This window comes from Aphelocoma coerulescens, chromosome 8 (genome assembly GCF_041296385.1).
Source record: "Aphelocoma coerulescens isolate FSJ_1873_10779 chromosome 8, UR_Acoe_1.0, whole genome shotgun sequence".
In the NCBI taxonomy this organism is placed as follows: domain Eukaryota; kingdom Metazoa; phylum Chordata; class Aves; order Passeriformes; family Corvidae; genus Aphelocoma; species Aphelocoma coerulescens.
In genome coordinates, this window is record NC_091022.1 from 18,191,457 (window position 1) to 18,205,332 (window position 13,876).

Here is a 13,876-nt window from a genome sequence, read left to right on the forward strand (position 1 = left end):
CACCTCTGGTCAAAGCAAAGGAGATAGCACGAGTTCAAAATGACTTTCCCGTGACCACACAGGAAATCTGCAGTGAGAATGGAGGGTATGACCGGAGACTTGTGACCACAGCTCACGCTGGGCACAGCAAGGGGCCACCCCTTCAGCAGTGGTGGAAAGGCACATGCACATGCTTCTGAGATATGGATACAGAGTGAGCTTAATGCCTTTCCTTGGCATAACCCATCTGCAATGTTGCTGCAACTGGCCTAAAAGGTGAATTAGAAATGAACTCTTGTTTCAGCACTTGCACTGGATTTCTTTGCTTTGGACTTCATTTCTCATTGGCAGAGCATTACTTAAATCTAGTGAACTGAATTTTAAAAAGAAAATAAATTCTTATGCCTATTAAAAAAACCCTAACAACCCAAACACAAAACAGGTCATTTGCCTTTTGTGAGAGTCATCTGCAACACACAGCCATGGAGGGTCTGTCCCCTGTGTGTGCTGTGTGCTGACAGCAGCCAGCAGCAGTTCTAGGCAGGAACTGATTTCACTGGTTTCACCAAAGGTAAGTGCATTAGCACAGATCCCTCCCTGCCTGAGATGACAGAGAAGTCAGGGCAAACACAGGAGACACACAGTATCTTCAACAAGAAGGCCGAAGGTGGCAGCAGAGCCGTGGGACTCTGCTGGGTTGGCAGGGGGGGGGATTGCTCAGCAGTGGGGGTAATGGCAGCATATTCCCAGTAAGCACCACAGATGTCCTGTGCCTGGGACATAAAGATTCTTCTATCCTCATAAAAATGGAAAAAACTTATTTTGAAGGGCAGGGGGAAGGGGAGCAGAGAGATGTAGAAACAAATGGGTTCAAATAAAGTTTTATGAGGAGAGCTGGAGTGCACTCAGCCTGTAAAACAGCCCATGGTAGTGTCAGGCCACCACTGGGCAAAGGTACTTCATGATGGCATATAATCAGGTTTTATGAGAGGGATACCACTGTCAACAGGTGATTGAATAGCTTTTTGCAAGATGGACCTTGCCAGGGATCAGCAGGGGGAAAGACAGAGACAGCCATTTACCTTGACATGCTTCTTCCACACAAGCCCAACTAATTGCACGCGTCAAAAGGAAAAGGCAACGCATGGCTTTCATCCGCTCCTGATAACGATCAGATAGCGCTCTTCCTGTCTTCTCCAGCAGCCCTTCCTCCAGCATAGCATGCAGAGGAGGAACAAAATACAGCTTTGAAGGTCAGGTAATGGCCTAATTAAAGCAGAATTCCAACTCCAACGCTGTGGCCCTGCCCTTTTAAAGCACAGCACTGGGTCAGGCTGTCAGTTGTGGTTTAGTGCACTGGTGCTGTTAGCACACCCCTAGTAATATGCTCTTTGGCTTAACGTGGGTCATTTGACAAGGGGGTTTCTAAATAATTGCAGCAAGTGCAAAGAGATACATGTTAATTTTAAAGCAGTTACTGCCCTGTGAAGGATCCCTACCCTCAACCCCGCTGGAGATGGGGAGAGCTTTAAGAGGTTGTGAGAGCAGGTCTCCCCTTCAAAAACCAAAGCACAGAGTAGGTAGTCAGGGATGGGGAGGACTCTACAGTGGCCTTTACAACAATGGTTGGGCAGAGTTTAAATCTGTTACTTGCCCAGAGTCCCAAAAAAGTGTGCAGTGGTCCTGTAGGTATGGAAAGCCCTAGGAGCATCACTGTCTAAAACAGATGTGATGTTCTAGCCCTCAGCTTGCACAAGCATGTATTAATGGCTCACTGGTATTTCTCTGGAGTGTAGGGGGAGGTAATATTCCTTTTGACAGCATTACTGCATGGCAAGGGCACAGGTGCTCTTGGGCATGTTTTTGGTTAGACATAGGCCAGAAAGTATAGCAAAAAATGAAAAGGTTTTTTTGGCATGATCTCAGTCCAATAGCCTCATGCCTTCACTTTGTATGACTAGTCCTTGCTAGGGCAGGGAAAGATGCTTTCTTTTTCAAAATGGAGTAAAATAACCCCATTTTACCCTGTTAAGTATTAATGGAGTTTGGGCAAGAGGGATGTCAGTCTGGGAACAAAAGTGCCAGGTTCTATCTAATACGATGCTTTCTGTGCCTGCCCAATTCCTTCCACCAGCTGCATACCTCACCACAAGGTGAGCTGAAGACAAGGCTCTGAAACACCACTGTTCCCAACAGCTACAGATGTCCAAAAGGATCAGATCACCTTCTCTGATCTTTTTCTCTTTGTTTTTTAAAGTGGTTAATGTAGCAGGCAAACAAAGAAGGTAATTGTGACATTTCTTTTCTCCAATCACAAAAAATTTCAGAAGCAAGAATTGGACCTGGGAGGAGAAAAGCAGGCGCAATTGCTGCGTTGTAGTCCCCTAAGCTGCCAGCACAGACAGCTGTTCCTGTTCTGACTCTTCTCCAAATCAGTCAAAGGAATTCATTCCAACTTTCAGAAAGTAGTTGTATGTTGCTTCATTTCCCACTTCAGGGCCTAGGATTCATTCTGGAGTCACAAATAACAACATCTTGTTCCCTGATACAGCCAACAACAGCAAGTTTGAGGGATTTGTAACTCATGACTAGTGCTGCAAATACAGCACTCCCCTGACACCCACACCTGTTCTTTGACCCTTCATGGTACCTGAAATGTGACAGGCAAGTACAAAAATTAAATTCTGTATTAGGACATAAATTACTACTTTATTATATTAAAATGCTAGAGGTTAGTATACATTAATTTGGAACATTAGTCATGCCAAGGGAGAAAGTTATATGGGAAGATTAGCGAAAAGACATAGGAAGAGCCTGTGCAGGACTCAGGAGGTCTGAATTCCTGGCTCCTCCACAATGTTCTTGCCTAGCTGTAGCCAATTCAGATATACCAACACCACTGCTATATTTGCAGGCACCACACTCTTGGCTTAGGAGTGCAGTGAAAAGCCCAATTTTGCTGTTATCCCAGCACAAATCAGTATCAAAATACCTCAGCAGGCAGACCCGACCGGTCTAGGTCTTGTTCCTCCAAACTGTTCCCATTTGCTGTGCCTGACAGCTGGCAGCAGCAGAGAGGGGAATCCAGCAAGCCATTCCCTCCCGGGCACAGGGCAGCCCTGCCAGGGCACCAGTCAGCCACACTGTAGCTGGGCAAGGGGTGAGGCTGCACACAGGCAGCAGCAAGGGTCAGAAGATGCAGCTTCTCAAGACAGGTAAACCCCATCAGTGTTTCAGTGCCTTGTTTCTGACACAGGATAACAGTACCAGATGTTCTAACCAAAACATTATAAAGGATATGGGGACTTTATTTGATACTAGCCAGTAATAAGTAGATATTCTGGCAGCCACATGGCAATACCTCTTACCAACACAGGCTTCCTTTGGATCTGCAGCCAATAAAAACATTTCTGTGCAATAATACTAACACAGATCTTTATCTAATTGATCTACAAAGAACAAGCATCTATGCTGCCCCAAAATTGGTACAGAAAGTGCTTACCTGATGGAGGGGCTTTTCTCTACTGGATAGATGATGATGACAACAGGTGGCCAGAGATGAGTGGAAATATGAGATGTGCAAGATGCAGCAATTCACCTCTGGCATCTGTTTGTCTACTTGCTTTGCACGTGCAGGGTGAAACATCTGTCTCTGATGAGTAACTGTGGGGAAGTTACTTAAACTTCTCAGTTATGCTCTGTGTCATCTGAGAGACCGGAAAATCATAATTCCTAAAACCTGACACCAGTATCCTGCAACTAACCTTTCTCCTGCCTTTCAATAGACAAATCTTTGCCCAGCAGTCAGTTTTTACCATCTCTTGCATATTCTTCACAGAAATTTGAGACAACAAATGCTAATAAAGCTCATTATTTGATGCATTTATGGAGAGTTGATGCATCAGCAGATGAAGTCTAGAAACCAATCTGCAGGACTCTTAAGAAACACTCCTAATCTGAAGGGACATTCAGAGAGTGGAATCCTATCAACTTTGAAGTGATGTGGGTTAAGGATCTGTACCAGCTTTAGGCAGGGCAAAAATTTGGCTTTGTTTTTAATTTAGTTTGCTTAAACTTTGTTTCTCAAAAATCCTTTAAGATTCTGTTGATGGCCTATTTTTTGTGGTGGCAACATCCCATGAAAACCAGCTATTTATTCTTTGAGATTTCCCCCTGCCCCCACCTGATTTGGAAAGAACAGCAGTATGGGGCTTTTTTGATTTATACGGAAAGAGGAAACCACCCTGGGCAAAAAAGTCTACAGTCAGCAGAAGCAGCACTTTGTCTTCAAAATGATTAATGTTACTAACTCACATTTTTCTTGCAGATGTGATTACAGAAGAGAATATGACGAGGAAATTATTTTTAAAAATTGTTGGGAATATATATACGTATTCTCATAACATGGCATGAAACAACAGAAAACAATTCTCTGGGTGGTTTTAAAAGAGTAAAGTCAACAATTACAAACCCAGATGCCAAAGTGTTGTGATGTTAATACCTTGGCATAAAACTAGATCTTCTGCTTTCCTAGAAAGTTACTGATACTTGCTCAACCTGAAAAAGAACAACCCATGAACAATTTATTACATAACTACATATTAACTAACATAAATGGCTAAATTCAGGCTCCATGCTTGAAAAATTCACAAATACTGTCAAATGTCACAACACTTAGTCTGCATTGCTTTTAGCTATGGAATGTCACAGACTTCAAGTAATTTTAGAACATCAGGTATGGCTGTGGTACTCAGGTCCCCATTTCCTAGTCTTCTGCAGTATCTTTGGAACTAGACAGGAAGACTTACAGTTTTCAGTCATTATTTCAATTTGGATAAACAAGATGCGATTGGCATGGGGGAGCATCTACCAGTGCAGCTACAGAAAAAAAAGCACATTCTTTTGGATTTTGAGCACATCTTTTTCATGCATATGATAAAGGACAAGAAAGAGTTTAAATTACCACACACAAGCCAGACATGAAATGATGAAAATAATTTGAACAATCATCTGTGAACATCTATGATAAACAATGATGACATCAGAGTTTCTCCCTCCTCTCTCATTCACAAAGTACATGATTGCCTTGGAAAACACTGTTGTCAAAGGAGCAACAAGCTTTAACATCAGGATCTTTCATTGCAGAAAGCTCTTATAAACTAGGTACTGAAACTGAGTACAGCCCCAGCTGTACTCAGATGCTGGGAGACACAAAGAAGCTGGGCTTTGAAAGTGCAGTCATGCATCTGCCTGTGCCTCTGACTACTTAGAAGGTTTTCAACCTTGTCTTCAAAAGCTGCCTTTGGCCTTGTAATTCACTCTTCATTTTTCTCAAACATTCCTCAATGGGTGAGCTGGGGAGAAGGGTGTATAGAACCAAAGATACACATAAGCTTACTGCAAAGCTTTGCTTACTAAAACATGTTGATTGCAGCCTGATTCTCATCTTGTCAGTCACTTTTCCTGCACAAAGATTAAAAGAAGAAAAAATATTCCCCCCAAGTTAAATATCCTTGCCAGATAGATGGGGTAAATATATCCAAACTGTTGTATGCAGTGTCAGCAGCACACATGAGCTAATGCAGCACAACACGTGAGCGCTGTGTCTACCCCCCACAGGACAGGGACCTCCAGTGAAACGAGCTCTCAAAGGTCACTCTGAGTAAACACCAAGTTTGATAAACTCCATACTGGAGCGTGATCTCATGTCCTACAACAACACCTGCAAGATAAGACTTGTTCTTTGGAAGGCTTGTGAAGGAACAGAAACTAGCACACTATCTCCCAGAGCCAGCTGAGAAAAGGGAGAGACTGAACACAGATGTTGTACACTCATACATATTTTTCCATACACTTGGGGGAAAAAAAAATAAAAGGACACTGACAAAGAATGGTTGCTGTTGTGGGGAGGGCACTGACAAGCTCCTGTTTTGCTCTGTTTTAAGGGGAAAACTCCCTGTTTGTCTTAAGAAAAAAAACCCAGCAACTCAAAAACCTTGTTGAAAAGTTTTGTGGAAAACATTTACAGCAATTTTTGCTGAAAGTAAAACTCAGGTTTCCAAACATCTCTCTGAAGCAGCCTTTAGTATTAACAGATGTCTGGTTGGAATCTGCCTGAGACAGTGAACTCATTCTGAATGGACAAAAATAAAAGTGCAGGATTTTTGCTCCACATAATCTGAACGTTAAGATGCTTTCTCCCGGACTTTATGAATTTGGCTGCTATCATGCAATTATTCTATCTTCAAGAAGCAAAGACCTCAAATGCAGAGCACACGAGCCTCCCAGTCAATGTAATTTGCTTTTCCAGATCTACAGTTTAGCTGTAAGTAGTACTGGAGCAAAGTGCGGGAAGCAGGTATTTGGTCTGGGGTTATAAATAGGAGATATTTCATTTGGTGGTGTACAGGCCTTGCTTATAATAGCAGCAGCCTTGATGGCTCAGCTTTGAGTTCATTAATTCAGTCAAAGCACTGAAGATCCAAAGCAGATAATTAGGCCAGAGATAGCCATCATAGCTGTTAATTTAAGCAATTACTGCAATATATAGTGGTTTATATTTCTGCCTGTACTTTCCTCTCTTCTTTACAGACTGTCTTCACAGATATAAATACACCCCTCCTTCCATATCGACTGCTTTACATCATGTTTGCCCATATTTACATCCATTGTTACACACTGCTGTGAGGCAGTCTTGACAAAGCCAGCCTGTAATTGCTCAAGTCTCTAGCACTTAAGCATTCTTTCTCCTCTTGCCAATTCTCCAAGTCATGCGACACTTTAAAAGTTATTAAATTCTAAATAAAGAAGATTAAGGATTCAAAATTCTATTCTGTGCTAAAACCAGCAATCAATAATAGTCAAGACTGTAATGGTGCCTTTAGGCCCTCTAGGCCATTATTCTCTACACTAGCTTTTCTCTTTTTTTGGTAAAGAGACAGTTTATAATATTTCCCAGCAACTGCTGCATCAAACTCAGAGTTCTGATAGAGCATTCAAATTATCATACCAAATTAAGTATGTTTCTCTTTCAAAACAGAACAAGGTTTTTCATTTTCAAACTATGTTTGAAATAAAGCATGTAATACAGCACATTAGTGAATATTTTCTTAAAACATCAGAGAATGCAATACCTGCATACTTGAACTATAACCACAATTCCCATGAATCATCATTTTAAGCTATTTTGTTCCCAGATTTTAATTTTTTTTCAATAGGAAGATTATTCTCTGTGCAATTATTTTGACAGTCATATTTATTATGAAAGGTTAATATCTGTGTGTAGCAAATGTGAGGATGGATTCAGGAGCAGCCTTGCAAGTGTGCAGAAAATGGGCAGAGAATGTTTATCACAGTATTTTCCATTTTTATGAGGATGCAGTTGGTTATTATGACAAGGTGAAAGGTCTCAAAGCCTTCATTTTTAGGCCACAGGTGTTCTTTGTAGAGGTTTTTTTAATAAAGAGTATTATTAGTCCTTTAAATTAGCTCTTATTGAAAGTTGCCACATCTGCGTTATGTCGTAATGAAGCTGGGGGAGGAGGTCATAGCAGGGGACTTGTGCTTGAAGAAAACATCTGGGCATTGCTTTGACATTCACTAGCAACTTATTTTATTTTATTAAAAAGTAAGGAAATTGTACTGAAATCAATTGCAAGATGCAAACAATAAATAAAATGGAAATACAGGATCTGAAAAAAAATAAAATTGGTTGGAACAAAAACCACCTTTTCCTTCTCTTGCTCCCCTCCCATGAATTCCAACTGCTGAGATTAATTACCTGTGCAAATGGGAACATCAGGTAAAAAATAGTTCAAACAGTACTTACCACAGTCATTCTCTCTTTCAGAGGAGGAGCTATTGTCATTTCAAATAAAGATTTTTATTGTATTGCAACTTTTTTTGGCTGTCATTTAATTCATTACGTCATTTCAGAGACAGGTACAGTGACCTTAGGAAGTCCTGTACCTTTATATAGGCATTTTTCCCCTCCACTTCCCCCTGGCTGATAAAAGCAGAGAGACTGTTTCCTGTGCACAACTACACCTATCACTTCTATTCACAGGAGTAAGGAAAAGTCTATTTTCAACAAAAGGGGGATTTAAAAGCCATTAAAATCTCAAGTGGAAGTTACTAAGTAATTGCATGATGGTTCTTAATTGTCAAGGCTGATAACTACGTATTAGGAACCACTGCATTAAGAAACTTGGCAGGGTCAGATGATGTTCAGCTCCATGGCACACACAGCCAGGGATGTTTATAGGGCAGTGGTTATAGTATGCCTCAGAAATCCTCAACAGCATTATACCCATGCTCACCGTATTTTCTTGTTCTAAGTCCTTGCTTACAAATGCAAATGACATTTCTAGTCTACTCAAGTTCTTACACCACTCTCAGCACTGCAGTAACTGAGGGTGTTCCTGTACCATAGCAATCAGTTGGTCACTTGTTCCCTTAGGCAGGGAAGCACAGATGTATCAATCCACTGTTTTAATGCCAGTTTTCTGTTCTTACAAATCTTGGCTTTAATATTAAGAACTTTTCATTGATGCTTTCAGCACAGTGTATACCCTCTGCAAACTTAAAACATATCTGGTCATGAAGGCCATGCAAGTTCTAAAGGCCTATAAATATATTTGGTTATAGCTGTATGAAATTATTGCAGACGAGCTACACTCCAGCTTGTCTCTCCCCTCCAAAATCACAATAGCTGCCAACAAAGTTCACAATACTGTATAACAACATGTTCCAGAAAAAAAGCATTCAATGTGAATGTGACATGCAAATATTAAGACAGGACACCAGACTTCTTTTCTTTCCCCTTCCCAGTGGGTGTTTTATTTTATAGCATTTGCATTAGGTAATCAACTGAAACACTTAAACAACAGAAAGCTGGCAGCACAGTGAGGAAAAATGGAGATTATTTCTCAAACAGCTGTGACAAAATGGTTTCAAGTTGGAATAGTATTGCACAAATGAATCAATTTATGGAGGGTGAGTGGGAGCAAGCATCTTCAACATGGATTGTGAGGAAAAAAGGCACTATTTAGCTGTGTGTGTTTATAAAGAAAAAGGTAATGAAGCACAATCCATGTTTTTCAAAATTACATTCAGGACTGCTTTAGAAATGCTCAAAAATCTGTCTCTTTTGCAGAAGCTATGGAAAGCTGCTGATGTAAATATCAGACAGTACAAGTGTACGAACATTTATAATTATGCTCTAGAAAAGTCTCAGGAAGAGGGCTCTTTCTATAAATACTGCTGCAAAGGTTACAGAGTTGCATAGGCTTACAGTAAAGGAAGCATCCATCCAACTAAGTAGCCTTAAACTTTCTTTAAGTTTAATCTCTAGTAGTCATAAAATATGCTCTAATTTTGAAGAGCTAAATTGGCAGTGCACTTGGATCAGGCTTTTCCACTGACTGCTTAAGCAGCACAGTTCAGACAGTATCATCTACACACCTTTTTGTCATATACACCTTTAGCAACGCCAGGTAAGCTTAATGGAGAATTCAAACACAAGAGTAAAAGAAAATAATTGAATTTTTCCTGATAGAAGATAGAACTGCTCTGAGACTATCAATAAGCAAAAGTTTATTCCTGTAATGTAAAAATAGCTAGGTATCTTCAGAAAAAAATAAATACACAGAAAAGGCATTTCAAATGACCAGGATGGGCTGGTTCTCCATCTCCTATTTTGTATAGCTATACATTTCCATGTCTGTTTGAAAATGAAGCCATGATCAGCATATCAATAAAAGAGAGACTGCTAGAAAATCCACCCAGAACAAGCAGGAATGTGCAGAGAGGACATTCTGCACCCCAGCCTTGGGTCTGCTTATAGATGCACTAACAAAGTAAGAGTGAAATTCTTGTTGCACGTCTGCAGAATTATTAAGGGAAGGAGCTACAAACAGTGTTGCTCTCCTGTCAGCACTGCCCGGTGTATCACAAGTGTCCCAGGCATGCTGTGGGTGTGGCTGGGTAGTCACCAGCACAGCGGGGCCTTGCGCCTTGTGCTGACACCAAGAGTTTCAACAGGGCTACTACCACAAAATGTGGGTGGTAGTTTTGTACAGAAAGTACAGAACAGTGTAACAAAATCTACTCTCAACTATATGTAGCTATATGAGCATTTCAGCACCTTTCAAATGAACTTAGCCCTGGAAAAAGCCAATCCCATTCCTCTACAGAGAGTACAGTGACTTCAGTTATAAGATCTGTGTTCAGGAGGCTGCATAGTAGTTTACTGATCATACAACAAGCAAAACCAAAATTTCACATATTGCTGCTTTCCTCTATGAGTCATTAAGGGAAAATATATGAGATAAATCATACTTATACACTGTAAAATATTTTTAATGGCAACAACTTGGATTGTTTTTGTTTCCAAACAGAAGATGAATAGAAGAGAGTATTAAAAATCTGTAAAGCTCCTTTTCCTAAACTGTCTTTTAGGAAATCGAAGACCAATAGTTCTAAACTCAAATTATTCTAAGTTCACAGTTGGCTTTAGTGGTTGCACTAGATATAAAAGTAGACAGCCTTGGTTCCTTCTGTGTTGTACAGATGATCACATTTTCTGAATACATCTGGAATGAGTACTGCTCCAATTGTTGCTAACATTTCTCAAAAATATTCCTAAAATTCTTGTTTGTCTCAACAGTTCCCAGCAAAGAACAGGAAGTGATATCTGATTAAATAAAATGTGTTACCTTACATGAACTATGAAAAATATATTGCTCTTTTAAAAGTAAAAAAAATTGCATTGTTCTATTGGTTTTGTTATTGAAGACTCATAATTAAAAAATTCCAAATCCTGGAAGAAAAGAACCGTAACTTTTAAAATTGCTTACAGAATAGAAGGAGTTTCTGTAGACCCTAGTGAAATCAGTAGAAGTTTTGTCTATTGTTTTCTTGTCAATAGAGGAGCATTTGTCTACATACCTATTTCATTACTTAGATGAATATTTTGTATTTTCACTTAGCAAGTTCTTCAGCTCTCTTAGAGGTGCTCTTCTGAAAATTCACAAGAAGGTAAACTAATCTGAATTATTCTTAAGGAAAACAACATGGTAAAAAAACCCCAAAAATCTAACATAAAACGATCACTGAGCAGAAATCTTTCCGGGGATTATAAATATTTATTTTATTTAAAAAAAAAGTGACTGCTTTTCAATGAAAACTTTTAGATGCCCATTAACTACTTTTTGTGTATGACTCCTCAGTTCCTTTCATTAGCTAGGAAACATGTCTTCATGTGTGACCTAACACATCCTATATCCAAACATGTTGGCATTATTACTGATGTCAACAGACAAGAACTAGAACAGGAAGTCTTATGCATGGTTCATGCTATATACATGGTAACTTATGAGAAGGAACTTCCCTGATTATTTGGGAAGAACAAAGAGAGATCTATTTTTAAAATCAGAAGGGAAAAATCTAAGAAAACAAAGAAACTGCAAGATGTACTTGATAATCTCTTGTTATCCTCTCTGTAATTGGGCTGTTGCTTTTGGCTGCAGACATCCAGTTCACAGACCATTTTCCATTTCCTTTGTTTTCATTACAAGAACAAGCTGGTTAAAGAAACTCCACTTGGTAATTTTAAACTAAGCCTTCAGCATGATACCTTAGGAATTTAAGCCTTTCCCACCATTCCTTTGTCTCCTCAGTGCCTTCCCAAGCAAATCCTGTGAAAAGCACTTTTAAGAAAAGGCAGGTGTAAGTTGTGTAAATACTCATCTTTAAGAAAATTCATTAGGAAAAGTTCTTGCAGTGCTCCACGGCCATTTGCTATAATGCAGTGGCCCCAAACATCTGTTCTCAAATTTCAATTTACTTCATCCACCAGGTGTTTCACATTGTTAATAACGGCAACTCACAAAGTTACAACAGTCGCGTAATGGCAGTTACATAAATACAATTATGTCAATCAAGTTCACTGCATCTTTCTCAACCAGACTGCACATGACACTTTTCTTCTTGTTCTCTTACCCTTCTAAAAGGATGAAGACTACATTTCTGTAAAGACAAACCCTCGACAACATTCTGGTATTGAAGTCAGAGAGGTCACTGAAGTGTGTTTCAGCAATGTCCAACAGTTAACTCAACCAGGAAGTAGATGTGATGTTTTTCACTTCACACGTAACAGAACCGGTGCAAAAAACCCCACTTTAAACTAGTTACTTTTAAACCTTTTGGTCCAAATACATAAAATTAGCAGTATTTACAGCATTTTACTCCTTTTGTAAATGCAATGCTTTAAAATACATTATAAAGCACCTCAGTAAAAATATTCTACAGATAAAAGTATTGAAGTAGTAGGAAAACCCTAGCCATACCACAGCTCACTAATAGAGTCATAATATGGATTCACCAATACCTCAGTTTACAATTATTACAAAGAATCCATGGAGAAACTTACTGAATTTATGATTTTTATACCACTGTGTAAGGATCAACTAGAACTGCAGACAATACCAAATTTCTTTGTTGTTTTCCCAACCTCAGTCAGTGGTGGTAGTGATTAAAAAAAAACCAAAATAAAAACCCCACTGCTCTGATTCTTTAACTTTTTACAATATTAATGTGAAAATGACATTTTAACACTAATGAGTAGTTATAATTTTTTAATAAAACCACGTATATAAATATGGGCAATTCCAGCAGCAGCAGCATTTCTCAGCAGAACATGATTAACCATCCCAATTAATACCATGTGACATGATTCACAAAAACAAAGCACAGATGTCAACCAGTTATTAGGACTACTCATACTGTATACAACCAAAATTTCCATGTTGAAAGCTGGGGAAAACTATTTCCTCTTCACAGAAGCATAAATGAAAATAAATTGCTCTGAAAATTAAAAAGAGCATCAACAGAAGTGGTTTTTTGATTCTTTATATTTTCAGATAGAACTGCCGTGTATTAATTGCTCCGAATTACAGTGTAGATTTCTTCAGGTTAAGGATATTGACTCCCATGGAAAGTATTAGGTAAAAGAAATGAAGCCTTCGCTTCTGGATTACCAACACAGCTATATCCACAGCCCTGGAGGTGATCCACAACCCACTTTTCTCATATAAAGAAATGTCTTGGAGGTCTACAAGCAATCTAGTTTCCATGGCTGAGGACTAAGATGATGATGTGACCAAAGATTTAGGTCCATAAATCTAACAGTATAGCGTTCTTAGTTTGATTTAGGGTAAATCTTTTCATAGAAAAAGTTTTGAGCCAGAATATACAATTCTCCATCTTTTTCCCGAACTGCATGTGCTCTGACAAACTGAAATTGCTCCAGTGCAAATTCATAGAACTCATTCTCCATTTTCCAGATTTCAGATTGTTGTAACTTGGCAATAGTTTCTTTTGTGGGAAGTTTTTTCTCAGTTGTTTTCCTAAGATGCGACTTCTTTCCTAAATGCAAAATGAAAGCAATAACTTCACTTTCAAATTCACATGCTCAAAAAATGTTTACAGTCCTTTTATTTACAGAGTTTTTATACTCTCAGTGTGTTGATAAACTGCATTAGAAGGGACAAGCTTTAATCCAAAATTTATTAACACAACATGCAGAGTTGGAGAACTGCAGCCTCTCTCACTAAATGTTTATGAATCCATTGCATCCATTCTGTCAATTCTTCCTCTTTGCTCTAATAAACCCAGGGAATGAACATTCATTTAAGGAATAAGATTACTCCACATAATCTACCTGGAGCAAAATTGGTCTTTCGAAATTAATTATTTAGATGTTAATCTGGTATCAAATATTAAGAATTTTAGAAACTGCACAGGAGATACTTCTTTCATAGAATCATAGAAACATTTAGGTTGGAAAAGACATTTAAGGTCATCAAGTCCAACTGCAAACCTAACACTGCCAAGTCCC

General features: G+C 39.1%; 1 protein-coding gene across 1 annotated transcript in view; it reads right to left on the minus strand.

The window, feature by feature from the left end:
- Window positions 1–7,626: 7,626 nt before the first annotated feature.
- Window positions 7,627–13,876, minus strand: part of HS2ST1 (heparan sulfate 2-O-sulfotransferase 1) — an 82,455-nt gene continuing 76,205 nt past the window's right edge. The window contains exon 7 of the mRNA XM_069022907.1: window positions 7,627–13,404. Coding sequence (XP_068879008.1) covers window positions 13,178–13,404 — 227 coding nt within the window. The 3' untranslated portion in view covers window positions 7,627–13,177. The remainder of the gene's footprint in view (window positions 13,405–13,876) is intronic.